This window comes from Juglans microcarpa x Juglans regia, chromosome 6S (assembly GCF_004785595.1).
Source record: "Juglans microcarpa x Juglans regia isolate MS1-56 chromosome 6S, Jm3101_v1.0, whole genome shotgun sequence".
In the NCBI taxonomy this organism is placed as follows: domain Eukaryota; kingdom Viridiplantae; phylum Streptophyta; class Magnoliopsida; order Fagales; family Juglandaceae; genus Juglans; species Juglans microcarpa x Juglans regia.
In genome coordinates, this window is record NC_054605.1 from 11824713 (window position 1) to 11841496 (window position 16784).

General features: G+C 35.9%; 2 protein-coding genes across 12 annotated transcripts; both read left to right on the forward strand.

The window, feature by feature from the left end:
- Positions 1 to 517: 517 nt before the first annotated feature.
- On the forward strand, positions 518 to 5473 carry LOC121237805 (putative pentatricopeptide repeat-containing protein At5g37570). 11 transcript variants are annotated; one of them, XR_005934982.1, is made up of 3 exons: positions 518 to 3242; positions 4160 to 4376; positions 4854 to 5473. XR_005934982.1 is itself a non-coding variant. In XM_041134688.1 (2 exons), the coding sequence occupies exon 1, from the start codon at positions 579 to 581 to the stop codon at positions 2277 to 2279; it is 1701 nt and encodes a 566-aa protein (XP_040990622.1). In that variant the 5' UTR covers positions 518 to 578; the 3' UTR covers positions 2280 to 2307; positions 4160 to 5473. The 11 variants fall into 11 exon arrangements, 1 of the variants encoding a protein (XP_040990622.1); XR_005934984.1 differs by having other exon boundaries at positions 518 to 2936; positions 3090 to 3242; positions 4160 to 5473; XR_005934985.1 differs by having other exon boundaries at positions 518 to 2630; positions 2728 to 3242; positions 4160 to 5473.
- Positions 5474 to 5752: 279 nt separating this feature from the next.
- Positions 5753 to 10267, forward strand: LOC121236512 (probable galactinol--sucrose galactosyltransferase 2). The gene is made up of 14 exons (XM_041132955.1): positions 5753 to 6154; positions 6417 to 6679; positions 6777 to 6867; positions 6963 to 7011; positions 7098 to 7189; positions 7305 to 7412; positions 7515 to 7634; positions 7728 to 8138; positions 8228 to 8369; positions 8621 to 8688; positions 8821 to 8955; positions 9158 to 9384; positions 9473 to 9561; positions 9646 to 10267. Exons 1-14 carry the CDS (start codon positions 5973 to 5975, stop codon positions 9940 to 9942), a joined length of 2274 nt encoding a protein of 757 aa, XP_040988889.1. The 5' UTR covers positions 5753 to 5972; the 3' UTR covers positions 9943 to 10267.
- Positions 10268 to 16784: the final 6517 nt, after the last annotated feature.

Below are 16784 nucleotides of genomic sequence, written 5' to 3' on the forward strand. Positions count from 1 at the left end.
TAGACAACGTAAAAATAAATATAGTTTTGAATTGGTCTAAATAGGCCCAAATCAGACCGAATCGGACGATTGAAGTGTTTCAATAAATAATTAAAAAAATTCATTAAAACCGATTTAGTATCTTATCGATTTAATTTGAGAGTACGTTTAGATATTAAACTGAGTTGAGTTGAGAAAATAAAATATTATTAGAATATTATTTTTTAATATTATCATTATTTTGAGATTTAAAAAAATTGAATTGTTTATTAAATTTTGTATTGGAATTTGAAAAAGTTGTAATGATGAGTTGAGATGAATTGAGTTTGATTTAATTTTCAAATGTACCCTGAATTAAACTAAAGTATTCACAAACAAATTTAAAATAAAAAAACGTAGTTTACTAGTACATGTTGATTTATAGATCTAAAATTTTCTAATCAAATTGATTGATCCAATTAAAAGAGAAATATAGATGTAAAGTAATTAAAATAAGAATCGAGCTCCAAACACGCCCTTAATTCCAAACAAGTTGAAGGGAACCCCGGGAAAGACAACAGTTGAACCAACGAACTGTCAAAATCCCGAGCCTTGGAAAAATGCAACAAACGATGGCTCACAAAAATCACCCAAACAACAAAGCCGACGTAGCTGCTTCTCTGCTAAAAACATGTTCATCCCTTTCTCAGCTCAAGCAAATCCACGCCCACATCTTCCGCTTTGATCTCCACAGAAACGCTTCCTTAGCTTCCACTCTCGTTTCTCTCTATGCCTCTCTCTACTCCCCTCTATACTCCCGTCTCGTCTTCTCTTCTTTCTCTCACCCAAATCTCTCTCTCTTCAACCAAGCCATTAGAGCTTTCTCCAAGATTCCGTCGCTTTGTTCTGAATCACTGAATTTGTATGCCCAGATGATTCGTTTTGGGATTAGACCAGACAATTTTACATACCCCTTTTTGCTTAACTCTTGCGCCTGTCTTAATGATCTTTGTCGTGGAACTGAAATCCATGGACACGTTGTGAAAACGGGTTTTGGTGTGTGTGTTCCAGTCTCGAATGCTTTGATTGATATGTATGGTAAATGTGGTGCGTTGGAGAAGGCACGTCGGCTGTTTGATGAATTGGGTGCAAAAGGAGATGTTGTGTCCTATAATTCTCTTCTAGGGGCTCATGCCAGAGTTGGGGAGGATATGGTAAATGCCCAAGAATTGTTTGATGGGATGCCGGTCAGAAATGTGATATCCTGGAATGCAATGATTGTGGGTTATGTAAATAGTGGAGATCTAGGTTCGGCCCGTGCTATTTTTGATAGGATGCCTCAGAGAAATTCCGTTTCTTGGACTGCGATGTTGGTGGGTTATACTAAAAATGGGCTCATTGATGCGGCTAAAGCTCTCTTTGATGAAATGCCGGAAAAGAGTTTGGTTTGTTGGACAGCAATGATTTCTGGGTGTGCACAAAATGGGAGACCAAGCGAAGCACTGGAACTGTTCCGGAGGATGGAGAAAGCACATGTAAGACCAGATGCTTATACTATAACTGCAGTAATATCTGCATCGGCACAATTGGGCCGAGCAGATATTGCAAATTGGATTGCATCTTATGTGGAACAAGAAGGCATTGAGCAGAATGATCTGGTATTAACTGCCCTAGTAGATATGCATGCAAAGTGCGGTAACATGGAAGAGGCATGCAGCGTGTTTGACCAGATCCACCAGCAGGATGTCTTCTCGTATAGTGCGCTAATCACAGGTCTAGCTTCACATGGTCATGGGGTTAAAGCTCTGGAAATATTTCACAGAATGCTAGCAGAAAATGTTGAACCCGATCAAATCACATTTGTTGGAGTACTGACTGCCTGTAGCCATACAGGGCTCTTCGAAGATGGAATGAGATATTGGGAAAGCATAATAAAAGACCACAAGATTGTGCCTGATACTAATCTCTTCTCTTGCATGGTTGATATGCTGGGACGCGCCGGAAAACTTAATGAGGCTTACAAATTAGTGGAAAGCATGCCCATGGGGCCACAGCCTGGAGCGTTGGGTGCTTTGCTTGCTGCATGCAGAACATATGGCAATGTCGAGATTGCGGAAATTGTTGCTAAGCAACTCTTCAAATTAGAACCTGAAAATACTGGGAATTACATGCTTCTTTCCAGTATCTATGCCTCAAGGGAAAGGTGGGACGAGGCCAGAAGGATTCGGGAAGCAATGAAGGAGAGAATTAAAATTAAGCTTCCTGGATGCAGTTGGGTTGAGATCAATTGCTGTGATCATGGAATTCAAGTGAAGAACTGAACATTTATGTATTTAAAGCAAAACCCTGGTGAGCTGTCATCATTGGACTGAAATATAAGAAATGCACACTTTCTGCTCTGAATGACATTTTTAACCCTCAGCTTTGACAATTTATATAAGGACTGGATTCAAGTCCTGAAACAGCATGGTTAATCTCCTATGAAATTCCTTAATAAAACTTTGTCTGCTAACATGTTGAAAAATCAGCAAGTAGTTTCTCAAGATAATCACAGATTCCATGCCCCTGTGGGCCCGCATGACTTGAAGGCAGTCAACCGATACATTTGGCACCACATGCTGCAAGTTACCAATAACGTGTGGCAATAAAACCTTTCTGTTTAAAAACTCATGGTGGGTTAAGTTCTCTCCAATTGTACTTAAACTTCCATTAAGAGATGCATTGGGTTCTGTTCTCGCTTATACTAATCTTTCTTTCACTGGTCCCTAGAAGGTATGTTTACCCAGGAAGCAGGAAAGATGGCAAGGAAAACTATTTCTATTGTTTCTGTGAGCTGACGGCTTACATGTTGTTAGGTCCATCTGAGCTAGATAAAAGCAAACGGGAATCTGAATTGTGGCTAGTTTGCTTGGAGTATCAAGAAAACGTTGGTGACACATCCCAAGTAGTGACATGCTCTCTTTTTCTGATGTTTACAGGTCTGTATAAGGTCTAAGTTAATACTTTTAAGCAATATTATTATAGGCATATTGAGGCCCTTAACTGAAAATTTTGTGTCCTTAACTGCTGGGATATCGGAAAGATATGTTGTTCTGCAAAGAGATAATGATGGCTGTCTCGATGTTCAACAGAACTGCACACTACAATAACGATGAATGAGAGAAAGCTGTGATAGTTCTTCAAAAGAAAAATATTGCAGCGATCAGTTCTGTATATGATAACTCCAAAGGGCCATTACCCACCGTTTCTCTGTCAAAACAGCGTCCATTTGGCTGGGGCCTGGGGTAAAGATTTCAATATGGTCAAAACCTTCAGAATTTTCCATTTCTGTGACTTTCATTTGTGGCTCTAGTGACTAAAACTACTAGATGCTTCTGACCTTAGTACTTAAAACTTTTTGTGGTGAGATGCTTGTTTTAGCTTTCAACCTGTGGAAAGCTTCTACTAATTTTATATCCCTTTAATTGAGCGGGTTTTATATTTGGAAATGGCCTTAAAACTATCAGTGTAGCAAATTATTTGATGTTCTTATCCTCTGTTGTTTCTAGCATGATGTGATGAGGACATCGTCTATTATTGTTATTTTGGTTATTTTACTTATGTTTTATTTATTACTTGTGTTTTATTTATTTTATTTGGGTTTGTATTAATGGACTTGGGATTTAGCCCATAGACTTTCTAAGGTTTATTTAAGATTTGTGTTATTTTACTATTTAAATGCTTGTAATGAAACATTGAAAAGCAGTTTTTGAGATTAAACAATTGAGGCTGCCGCCGTCTTCCATCCCCTTTCTCTTTGTCTTCTTCTTCTATTATCTTTCTGGCTTCTTTCTACTCTGCCGCCATTGTCTTTTCTGTTCTAGTGTTTTCTCATCTTTCATCCTACATCATGATGAAGTCTTGCCTAGTGATTGGTCCTCTCCAGAACAAACCTACTACCGAGTCCTAAACTGTTGTAGCTTAGTGGGAAATGTGAAGTCATCAACATCCGTTTGGTTTTAACATTATATGCATATAGTTTATAACATTTCCGCTATACTTGTGACTTTAAAAGGGATCATTTCCTGCACATTTTTTCTTCATATAAGCTATCTTGCTGCTGTGAATTTATAATATGTAGTATACCGTAACGATTAACGCATTTATGTATTTGCAAAGAAATTATATTCCTGAATATTGATAATAATGAGTCGAACTGCAGAAATCGTGGTTGCTGCCACTGCCGCAAGGAGAGAAGAGAACAATGTTCAACAAGTGCCACACCTTTTCTAGTCAGGCTGTCTTTCCCTTCACCTGCCAAAATGATCAAGCAAGTCAAATTTACTTCCAAGTTTATTTTGGACTTCTTGAGCTTGTCACGTGAAGCAGCGCAGGACAGATAAGTTACCTTCATGAAAATCATGCTTGGGAACACAAAGGTTAGAGGCATGAGTGTAAATGATCCAAACAAGTTAACAAAATAATTACATGAACAATTAGCATGTGCAATGAATTCCTATTATTAGCAAAATAAATTGATTTTTTTAAAAAACAATTGAAGAATGGACTCTATCATTTGAAAATTTCTTAAAAATTTAACTATGAAATGGTTTTGTTTGAACAACTTAATCTCTAAACCCCAAAATTTTCTCACTAATGCTATCACTCACCTTTATTACTAGAAATTTAGAACCTAATTATGAAATTTAACAAGCATTCTGCAAAAAATCGACTATGGAATACAAAAATACAGTACTATTTTCTCCCTCATGCCCACTTCAATTGATTTTATCTCTGAGAATATTTCTTGACTTAATTATCTAAATGTGTTCTACTTATCAAAAAAAAAATTATCTAAATGTTTTCTGATCCTCAGCGATCAACTTAATCTGGTGATTGTCTTGTTGTTCTCGCAGGAGGTACTCTACACCAACCCAAACTATTCACTGCTTGATGACTTCAGTTATTTTCCGCCATCATCAATCATGATCCATGTAAATCGTTATTGGAATCTCCAATATTACACCAAAAATAGTTTTTGACACTTGATGTAGCTTTGCTATCGCTATCACTATATCGTGTAGGATAGAACTCTTACAGCTCCTTGGTTTTTGGATTTTATCTGTATCCACATAGGAGTTTAGGTATGTAAACACGATGCTCCTATGTCGTTAATGAAGCTTCTATTAAGATTTAAGAGCTTTGTATTGATATAGGGATAGAAAATGTTATCTTTGAAGGGGATGCTCTTGCAGTGGTTAAAGCTGTCCAGATGAATGAAGAGGATTGCTCATGGTAAGGTCACAGATTATAGAAGATATTGAGGCTCTTTTCCATGGGAAAGAGATGTGGATTCTCCAACATGTTCAAAGAGAGGGTAATCAAGCTGCACATCATCAACTATCAAAGTTAGCCATATCTTGTGAACATGAGATTGTGCGGATTGAAGAAGGTCCTGAGTTGATTATGCAATGTATTAATTTCAAAAAACATGGTAACGCATAAGTTATGAATGAGAAAAAAGTGTTTTTTTTTTTTAGTAAAAGTCATATCCACGTCGATTAATCCCCAAGTCTTATCCATGCCGAACTCTCCAGATTCGTGCCTCTCTCGTGCTTTGAAAAGCCGACATACAGATGTAATAATAATTATTTTTAATATAAAATAATCAAATAAGAAATATAGGGATCTGTGTAAAGAGCTGAAACTGCATGGGGTTGATCGACAAGACCCCGGAAGTCCAAGTCTTTGAACATTCCAAAGTAAATATAAGATATAAAATAAAATAACGACCACCTCTCTCTATCCATTGCATCTTCCTTTCCTGATAACCAAACAGATCGCTCAGAAGGGCGCACACGCATCTTTCATGTTTTAAGTTGTCGTGCACGTAATCTTTATTCAAACCAACGTGTTAATTTCTTCTTCTCTGATTTTGATTCAAATCTCAATCTCTTTCCCAAGTTTTAACCTTAATAATTCACACCCTTACTATAAAAGCAAGCTGTGAGTGGTAGTGTTGTTTGGAGCTAAAAATGACGATCACAGCCACGCCGAGCGTCGAGGATGGATGTCTCATGGTCGGGGGAAGGGTGGTGCTGACAGGGGTGCCGGATAATGTTATCGTTTCTCCGGTTAGCTCCGGGCGTGCGGCTTTCATTGGTGCAACTTCATCTACTCCAAGTTCGCGTCATGTTTTCAGTCTTGGTGTTCTTGAGTGAGTTTCTTAACTCTCTGCCTCCACATTTCCTTTGTTTTTTCAATGCATTTCTCTGTTTTCAGCTCTCTGAGCTGGTTGCACCAAAGACTACATCTACCTTTATCCCATAAAAGCAAAAACCTATGTTGCAGAGAAATGTAGACCTGATTACTGCGTACTGTTTCGTATAATTCAATGTGAAGAATGTATGCACCAATGGCACTTGTCTTCTTTATTTTTCCCCTTAAGGTTTAACTTGAAAATTGTGAGGTCCTTACAGGCGTGGATTTAAGTTCTTGTCTCTCTTTAGAGTAAAACTCTGGTGGATGATACCACGAGTTGGAAAATCTGGTTGTGAAATTCCCATGGAAACGCAAATGCTTCTCTTGGAAGCAAGACAAGTATCTGTTCTGAACAATGAGACTTCTTCTGATCTAAATACCGAAAACACCTACATTCTCTTCTTGCCTGTTTTGGATGGCCAATTTAGGACAAGTTTGCAAGGGACTCCTGAAAATGAGCTCCAATTCTGCATTGAAAGCGGTCAGTTGGCTCTTCTATTAACCACCTTTAGTTTCATGTGCTGAACTAGATCTCATTTTTTATCTGGTTTGTTATTTTGCTTTTCTTCAAAAATCAGGAGATGCTAATGTTCTAACCTCCCAATCACTGGAAGCAGTATTCATAAATTCTGGGAATAACCCATTTGAGCTTATCACAAATTCTGTCAAGTATGTTTACTACTTACATTGCCTCTTCATATTGATTTCAACATAAAGTAGCCATTTTCGCATATTCTTACACATTCACATGTATACTGATGTAGGACACTAGAGAAGCACAAATGTACTTTTAGCCACATCGAAAACAAAAAGGTAACCAAGATCTGAATACTTAACCAGTTTGACAGTGTGGGTTCATTTCAATGCAATTGATATACTTCTTGTGCTTGGATTCATAGATACCAGCGCATCTGGACTGGTTTGGATGGTGCACTTGGGATGCTTTTTACACTGAAGTCAGTCCTCAGGGGATCAAAGAGGGTCTCCAAAAGTACAAATAACAAACTCACAAGTTCTTCTGTCAATTACTTGAATAATAGTTGCACCCAATCTGAAACTTATTTATTAATTGAATGACTGTTCTCTTGTGTTCTGTTGTCCTGAAGTTTCTTGGAAGGAGGATGTTCACCTAAATTCCTGATCATTGACGATGGATGGCAAGAGACAGTAAATGAGTTCCAAAAAGAAGGTGAACCAATTATTGAAGGGATACAGTAAGACTTCCATTCTTTTTATAAGAATATATCCCTTCTATAAACTAGGAGTAATCTGTATCAGTCAGCTAATTATCCATTTTGCCCTTTGGTTATGAATAGGTTTGCCGCCAGATTGGTAGATATCAAAGAAAACAGTAAGTTCAAGAGCCCAGGTTCAGATGATTCATGCATTGATCTACATGATTTTATTGATGACATCAAAGGCAAATTTGGGTTAAAGTCAGTTTCCAAATCTGGATATGGGAATTCTTTTCTGTTTAACTTATTGAAAACTTCACTAATTCTGACCATGGGACTTAAATATCCATGCAGATTTGTTTATGTGTGGCACGCTTTAGCTGGTTATTGGGGAGGCGTGCTTCCCTTGTCAGAAACATTGAAAAAGTACAACCCAAAGATTGCCTATCCAATTCAATCACCTGGTAACACAGGGAACCTCGGAGACATTGTCATGGACATCTTGGAAAAGTATGGAGTTGGGTTTATAGATCCCCAAAACATCTTTGAGTTTTATAATGATCTTCACGGCTATCTTGCAAGCAGTGGTGTGGATGGAGTCAAAGTTGATGTTCAGAATTTGATAGAAACATTAGGTTCTGGGTATGGCGGACGGGTGTCATTGACGAAGCGCTATCAAGAGGCACTTGAGCAATCTATTGCAAGGAACTTTAAAGACAACAACCTAATTTGCAGCATGAGTCTCAACTCAGACACAATCTACAGGTGTGCCCGCTTTTTCAGTTTCAGAAACATATGACTAAATTATGTTGACAAGCTAGAATGTAGTTTCTGATGAGTTTGTGTGCTTTCAGCTCAAAGAAGAGTGCGGTTGCAAGAGCATCAGAGGATTTCATGCCAAGAGAACCAACATTACAGACATTGCATATTGCATCTGTGGCTTTCAATAGTCTTCTTCTGGGTGAGATTGTGGTGCCAGACTGGGACATGTTTCATGTAAGACATCCTAGATATTTTACTCCCTTTTCACATGGAACTACCAGAACTAGTTTGCTTAAACTTTTCTAAATTATTTGATCTTTAGTGACTCATAACATAATATTTATAACGGGATAATTACTACTTGAAAACCAGCACACAGAGAATTAGAACCCATACAATCATCCAATTCTAGTCTCTTGCACTATGTGTGGAAGCTTAAAACCATGTAGATTACATAATCTAAGAGTTTGTCCATCTTCGTTCAGAGCAAACATGATACGGCTGAATTTCATGCTGCAGCAAGAGCCATTGGTGGGTGTGCGGTATATGTAAGGTGATACACAAAAGTCTGAGACTTTTGATTTGTTTTTCACGTATTTTGAAGAGGATATAACATTTTATGTTAAAACTTTTATTTTCCAATATGAAGAAGAAAAACCTTATGTGGTATTAAATTTCATTGCAGCGATAAGCCTGGCAATCATGATTTCAAAATCCTCAGAAAGCTAGTTTTGCCTGATGGTTCAGTCTTAAGAGCTAGATATGCAGGCCGGCCTACTCGAGATTGTTTATTTGAAGACCCAGTTATGGATAGAAAAAGGTATATTAATTTCTTACATTCATCTTCTCTTGGTTTGCAGACTGAATCATTGTTTCTATTCAATTGCCACAATCCCAAAAGCAATTACCACTTGTCTCAAAACTTCAAACTTGTAACAAAATGTGAATTATAATCACTTAGTTATCAGTTTCAATTTAAAATCAGCGTGTTCTAATCACTAGTGTGCATTGACTCTTTACAGTTTGTTGAAAATATGGAACTTGAATAAGTTATCAGGGGTCATTGGTGTTTTCAATTGCCAAGGAGCAGTTAATTGGCCACTGAAAGAAGCAGCTCAAGAGACATCTAGTGTGGCATCTACTTCTTCATCCATCTCATGTCAAGTTAGTCCCCAAGATGTTGAATTTCTTGAAGAGATAGCAGGTGAAAGGTGGAATGGAGATTACGCTATATATGCCTTTAATTCAGGTTAACTCTCTACTCCATCTTTCATTTGACCACAAACTATGCCTAATATCAACTTGACCAGAATATCATTATCTTGTTTATATTTCAGGATCCCTTTCTATCATGCCAAAGAAAGGAAAATTTGAGGTGTCCTTGCGAACTCTTAAATGTGAAATATATACCGTCTCACCAATCAGAGTAAGTAGTCTGAGAAACATTTATTTGCAATGAAGCATCTTTCTATTTAGTCTGACACAAATCATGTCACTTTGGTGTGAACAGGGTTTTGGAAATGGTCTTCTTTTCACTCCACTAGGATTGCTTGACATGTACAACTCAGGAGGGGCAGTAGAAGCTCTGAACTGCACCATGGATCTTTTGGGATGCACAATTAAAGTCAAAGGACGAGGCTGTGGCCGGTTTGGAGCCTATTCAAGCACCAAACCGAGGTGTTGTGTGGTGGACATGAAAGAAGAGCAATTCACATACAACGCTGATGATGGATTATTGACAGTTAAACTTCAAGGTGAATGCAAATTAAGAGAGATTGAGTTTGACTATAGAGGCATCTGTGTCTGAGAAATTATGCAATTGATGTGGAACTTTGGAGTGCTGGATGGGATCAACATCTTCTGGTTCATGTGAATCATACAAATAGTCTTGGTAGAAAGTATAATGCAAACTTGTTTGCTTGAATATTTTACTGTGTATCACAAATATTTTCCCTTTTTTTCCAAAAAACAACAATTGATCTGGGTATGTTCAAATGAGTAGCAGTGTGAGTTGCTTCTACAGTCTTTTACATGAAAGCATCATAGAAAAGCATTCTTTTTTCATTTCTGGAGAAATTATAAGTATTGCAAGTACATTAAACTAAACAAAATGAAAAAGATGTTTTTTTCTTGATCTTCTGGTATTGACCGTCATGGCATTGGGGCCCAAGATAGGATTATCTGGTTGACTCCCATAAGTTATATTACCATTTGGGCGAGTATCATCAGATAACCAAAAGGACTTGTTTCTGTGAAGGCTACCCCTCCAATACCAATAATCCAATTTCACTTGTTACACATCTAATGTGGAACTTACTTAGCCAATCTATTATATTTTAGGTTATTTTCTCTTATAAATTTATAACTAGTCGATTCACACAAGGGGCAGAAATAATTAAAGTAGAATAGTTAAGAGGTAAGGAAGCTAAAATGGCAAATTAAAGAAAATAAGGCAAGGATGTGCTGAATTATTTCTCTCGCGATTGGTAATTAAGCTTAAGCTATTGACTTCAATAGTCAGATTTATACAAGAGTAAAAAGGAAATAAAACACCCGTTGGTGATATATAAGTAAGGTAGGATTGGCTATATAAGCTGTAGAATTCTAAATAGAGGTAGATACTGATTTTGATTGAATTAATTGTTGCTGGAGGCAATATTTGTTGCCGTGAAGTTAGGGGTTGGTATCTTATTATGTTCCCTCAAACTTTGCCGACTTGTGAGGCCAAGTTTGGTAAGTAAGCGCTGAAGATGATCCCGAGGAAGAGGCTTGGTAAACATGTCGGCGATTTACTTGTCTGTTAGAACATGAATGGTTCGGAGTCTGCCACTAGCCACCTGCTCCCATACATAATGGCAGTCGATAGCAATATGTTTGCTACGACTATGGAAAACTGGGTTGATGGTCATGTAAAGGGAGCTCAAATTGTCGCAAAAGATCGCTGAAGGTTGCTCAAGCGGGATGCGAAAATCATCCAGGATAAATGTCAACCATGTGAGCTCAGCTGCAATATGGGCCATGGTCCTGTATTCAGCTTCTGTGTTGGAGAGGGCAACAGTTGGTTGTTTCTTAGCACACCAACTAATGCAATTTGGTCCAAGAAAAGTGCAATAGCCTGTGGTTGAGCGACGAGTCTGTTTGCTGCCAACTCAATCAGCATCTAAGAAGGCATAGAGGCTGAGTTTGGCAGATTGTTGGAGATGTAAACCATGTGGCAATGTACCATGGATGAAGCGGAGAATTCGTTTTACCATCTGAAAGTTGGAGACGGTTGGATTTTGCATGAATTGCAACACAAAATTGACGCTATAGGATATGTTAGGTCTGGTAAGCATGAGATACTGAAGTGCACCCACTAGACTTCTGTAATTGGAAGGATCATCCAGGGGGGTCAGATGTGGGAGCTTGATGTTTTGTGCTCATTGGTGTGATAGCTGGCTTACAATCCATCATAGTCGCACGAGTTAAAATGTCAGTTGCATACTTCTCATTAGACAATAACAAACCATTAGTAGTAGGGGTCACTTGAATCCCCAAAAGATAATGCAACGAACCAAGGTCCTTTATGTCAAATGTAGAATGAAGCAAGAAAATGTAATGATTTAAGAGAGAGATGTTGGAACTAGTAAAGATAATTAGGGATGTAAATTCAAACCAGAAAACTAGTCCAGACCGGACTGGACCGATTCTTAGAATGTGAAAACCGGCCGGTTCCGATCTCGATTTCGGTTTTAGGATTTTTCGGACCGGACCGGACTGGTTGATAAAAAAATATATATATAAAAAATAAAATTTGTATATATAAGTTTTATACAAAATATTTTTTTATATATATTAATATATATAAGTTTTATATATTATGTATAATTATAAATTTTTATGTGAAATGTTTATATATAATATATATAATTATATTTATTCATATATGAAATAATTTCTTATTATAATTTATAAATTATTACATAAAATGTTAATACTAATATATAAGTTTATAACTAATACTAATAGTCTAATATAAACTATAGTTATAATTAATACTAAAAGTTTTTACTAAAAGTTTATAACTAATACCAATATTAAATATATAGTTTATAACTAATACTAATATATAACTTATAACTATACCAATAGTCTAATATTAATACTATTATATAGTCTAATATATTATTTAGCTATACTAATATATAAGTTTATAACTATTTAACTAATAATGATAGTCTAATATAGACTATAGACTATAGTTATACTTATAATTAATACTAAAAGTTTATAACTAATACTAATATTAAATATATATTTTATAACTAATACTAATATATAACTATACTAATAGTCTAATATTAATACTATTATATAGTCTAATATATTATTTAGCTATACTAATATATAAGCCTATAACTATTTAACTAATACTAATAGTCTAATATAGACTATAGTTATACTTATACTAATATAGCTATACTAAACCACTAAAAGTTTATAACCAATACTAATATATAGTTTATAACTAATACTAATATATAAATATACTAATAGGCTAATATTAATACTATTATATAGTCTAATATATTATATAGCTATACTAATATACAAGTCTATAACTATTTAACTAATAGTCTAATACTAATAGTTTAATATAGACTGTAGTTATACTTATACTAATATAGTTATACTAAATCACTATAACTAATACTAATATAGTAATATATAACTATACTAATAGGCTAATATTAATACTATTATATAGTCTAATATATTAGATAGCTATACTAATATATAAGTCTATAACGATTTAACTAATACTAATAGTTTAATATAGACTATAGTCATACTTATACTAAATTACTATAACTAATACTAATATATAACTATACTAATAGGCTAATATTAATATTATTAGACTATAGTATATTAAATGTATTACAAATATATATATATATATTATATAGTCTAATATATAATATATTTGACTATAGTATATTAAATGTATTACAAATATATATATAGTTATATTAAATCACTATAGTCTATTAAATGTATTACAAATATATATAACTTTTAATTATCATTTAAAAAAAACACATTGAAAATAATCAAATATTAATTAAATAGTAAACGCCAAATGGCGCTGTTTTTGCTACAGGCTACAACTAAACCCTAAAATCGTCTTCTTTTTCCGCCTCTCGTCTCTCACTTCTTAGACTACTGCTACTGCTCTCACCTCTCACTCTCTCGTGCGCTCAGTGGCTCACTCTCTCGTCTCTGACTCTTTGCCTCCGCCTCTGCTCAGTGACTCAATCCCTCGTCTCTCACGCTCTCAGTCTCAACTCTCCTGTCTCTCACTCTCTCGTCTCTCAACTCCTCGTCTCTCAACTCTCTCGTCTATCACTTTCAACTCTCCCGTGTCTCATTCTCTCGTCTGTCGTCTCTCAATCTTTCTTCTCTCAACTCTCTCGGCCCCTATCTCTCTGCCAATTTGCCCCCTCAACCGTAAGTTTTTTTTTTTTTTTTTGTGAAATTACATACTAGGATTTTTGTGATTGGGTTTTGAGATATTAGGGTTTTTGTGATTGGGTTTTGTGATATTGGGATTTTTGTGAATCTATGATTGTCGATTGGGTTTTCAGTTTTGTGATATTAGGATTTTTGAATCCGAAATTTAGGATTTTTTTTTAATTGTGTTTATTATTGTGTTTGTGATATTAGAGTTTTATGATTGAGTTTGTGAAATTAGTTAGAATGTAGTATTATTATGCCCATGATAAACATGCCGTTTGCTTTGCACATAAAACTCGAGAGAATGGAGTAGCTCATCATCTTTTCAAGCTTGCAGTGCTTTGTTTAATGTATGATGTGTAAATTCTGTAAGTTGTATCCATTGGACCATTAGTCATAGACTCATAGCAGATAAAGCAGTTTATTGCAGATTTTTTTTTCCAGTTTTTGTAGTAGTTATATTTATAAGTTTGTAGCAGGTTTTTTTTAGTAAAACAGTTTTTTGGAAAGCAGTTTTTACTAAAACAGATTTTAGTTAATCAGATTTTTTGTAGTAAATTAGATTTTTTATTGAAATAGTTTTTAGTAAAGCAGATTTTTTTAGTAAAAGTTAAAATAGATTTTTTTAATAAAAGTATAAAACATATTTTTTTAAATCGGTTTTCTTTTTTTTTTTAAAACAAATTTTTAATGACAAACTGTGAAACTTACATTTTAAAAAAAGGAAAAAATAGGACCGGATCGGACTGAAAATCGATAAAACCGGAAGTGCCGATTTAGGAGGGAAACCAGTGCGTAATCAGTTTTGAAAAATATAAAACTGGTACATACCGGTTCGGTCCTAGATTTTGTTCAAAACCGGACCGGACCGGACTGGTTACACCCCTAAAGATAATGTTGTCAACATAGAGAAGTAAAGAAAGCGTTTCATTATTTTCATGAAGAATGAATAAAGAGGGATCTGAGAGGCTACAGAAAAAGCCATTGGCAAGAAGAAATTGACTAAACTTATCAAACCAAGCTCGAGGAGCTTGTTTTAAGCCGTATAAAACTTTGGACAATTTACAGACATGATTTGAGAGATTTTCATTGACAAAATCAGGTGATTGTTCCATAAAAAAAATTTCACGCAAAGTACCATGTAAAAATACATTTTTCACATTGAATTGATGAATCGGCCAGTTCTTAGATAAAGCAATCGTAAGAAATGTACGGATGGTTCCAGGTTTGATAACTGAGAGAAAGTTTTAGAGAAGTCGACACCATCAATTTGGTGGAACCCCCTTTGCGACTAGACGTGCTTTCAATCGGTCTAAAGTACCATCTGAGGTAAGTTTTGGTTTAAAAACCCATTTGCAATCTATGACATGCATTGAGGAACTAAAGTCCAAGTGTCCTTTTTTTCAAGAGCAGCAATTTCATCAAGCATAGCTTGCTTCCAACCAGCATGTTTAAGGGTTGTTTTAATAGTTGTAGGTTCCTTAGGAATGGTGGAAAGCTCATGTGAATTTGAATATTTTGGATTTGGTTTACATATACCTGCTTGAGACCTAGTAGTAATTGTATGAGAGCGAGACTCACTTTGCACAGATTGATGGTTGGGTGAAAAGGAGTCCTCGTCTGAGCTTGTGGGGGCTGGAGTTGAAGAGACGTCATGAGTATTTGCAGATGTTGGAAGAGATGTGTTCCCTGAATCCTGAGGATGTCTTAGAAAAGTATCTTGTTGAACTAGGATTGGCAACCACATATGACATGAATCAGTGGAACCATAGTGAATAGGAGTGATAGGAGATGTACTTGAAGGAGGGTCAGTTTTGAGCCATTGGCGATAGTCCGAGACCAAGGGTGGTGAGGATGAAGCATGCAAGGAACCTGGATCCTTGAAGGGATAACAGTTTTCATCAAAGGCAACACTCCTAGAAATATAGACTTTACCTGTAGGAGGGTATACACAGCGATATCCCTTGTATTTTTCACTATAGCCTAAGAAGACACGTGATAATGATGTGCAATCAAACTTAGTTGTGGAATTATTCCACACATAAGGGAAACATTTAGACCTAAAAACACGTAAGGAAGCATAATCAAGATAAGCATTGTATAATCGAAAGAATGGAGAATCATAATATAATGTAGCGGAAGGCATCCTATGGATGAGAAACACTGTTGTTCGGAAGGCATCAATCCAAAATCGCTTGGGAACTCCTGCATGAAAGAGCATAGTTAAACCAATCTCACAAATATTTCGATGTCTTCTTTCAGCCATGCCATTCTGTTGTGGCACGTGGGGGCACGAAATCCGATGTTTAATACCATGTTCTTGTAGAGAGAGTGTTAATTCTGAGTTGACAAATTCGCCGCCTCCATCAGTTTACAAAATCTTGATTTTGTGATTAAACTGGGTAATAACATACTTAACAAATAGATAGAAAGTATGAAAGAAATCTGACTTTCGTTTTAAAGGAACAAACCAAATAAATTTACTGCATTCAACCACAAAACATGCATAATAGGAAAAGCCATTGATAGAGTTTACTGGGGTAGGGCCCTAAAGATCACAACTAATTTTATCAAATAAACCATAGGCTTTGGTTGAAGTAGCAGTAAATGGGAAGCGACTAAGCTTTTCCATTTGGCAGCTACTGCACAAAGAATGGTCCTTTAAATAGTTTGAAACATAAATAAAACCAAGAGAATGAAGTTTTTGGAACACAGCATGATGAGGATGACCTAAATGGTTGTGCCACACGTTATTGGTTTCTGATTGAAAGCGAATTGAAAATAATGCCGATTTGGATGTGCCAACAGTATAGAGGTTGGCGTGTTTATTGCCCTGGAGGATTATCTTGTTTGTCTTCAAATCCTTCACACAAAATTCCACATCAGTAAATTCACAAGCAACAAGATAATTGTTAGTTAACTGTCCTACAAAGAGCAAATTCCATGCAAGGTCTGGAACAAGAAGAACATCATGGAGTTCTAATTTATTTGGACCACTACCAACTATAGCCATGCCTCTGTGTGTGATGTTCATTAAATGGCCATTGCCAACCATGACCCTATCATTACCAAAGTAAGGTTTGAGATTATGAAGCAAATCTTCATTTGAGGTCATGTGAGTAGTAGCTCTAGTATCTGTTGTCCAATCATGTT

Coding starts and splice junctions, on each gene's coding strand:
- LOC121236512 (XM_041132955.1), top strand. CDS start 5,973: ATGACGATCACAGCCACGCCGAGCGTCGAGGATGGATGTCTCATGGTC. Junction 7,190..7,304: donor ATCAAAGAGGGTCTCCAAAA/GTACAAATAACA, acceptor GTTGTCCTGAAG/TTTCTTGGAAGGAGGATGTT. Junction 8,689..8,820: donor GGGTGTGCGGTATATGTAAG/GTGATACACAAA, acceptor ATTTCATTGCAG/CGATAAGCCTGGCAATCATG.
- LOC121237805 (XM_041134688.1), top strand. CDS start 579: ATGCAACAAACGATGGCTCACAAAAATCACCCAAACAACAAAGCCGAC.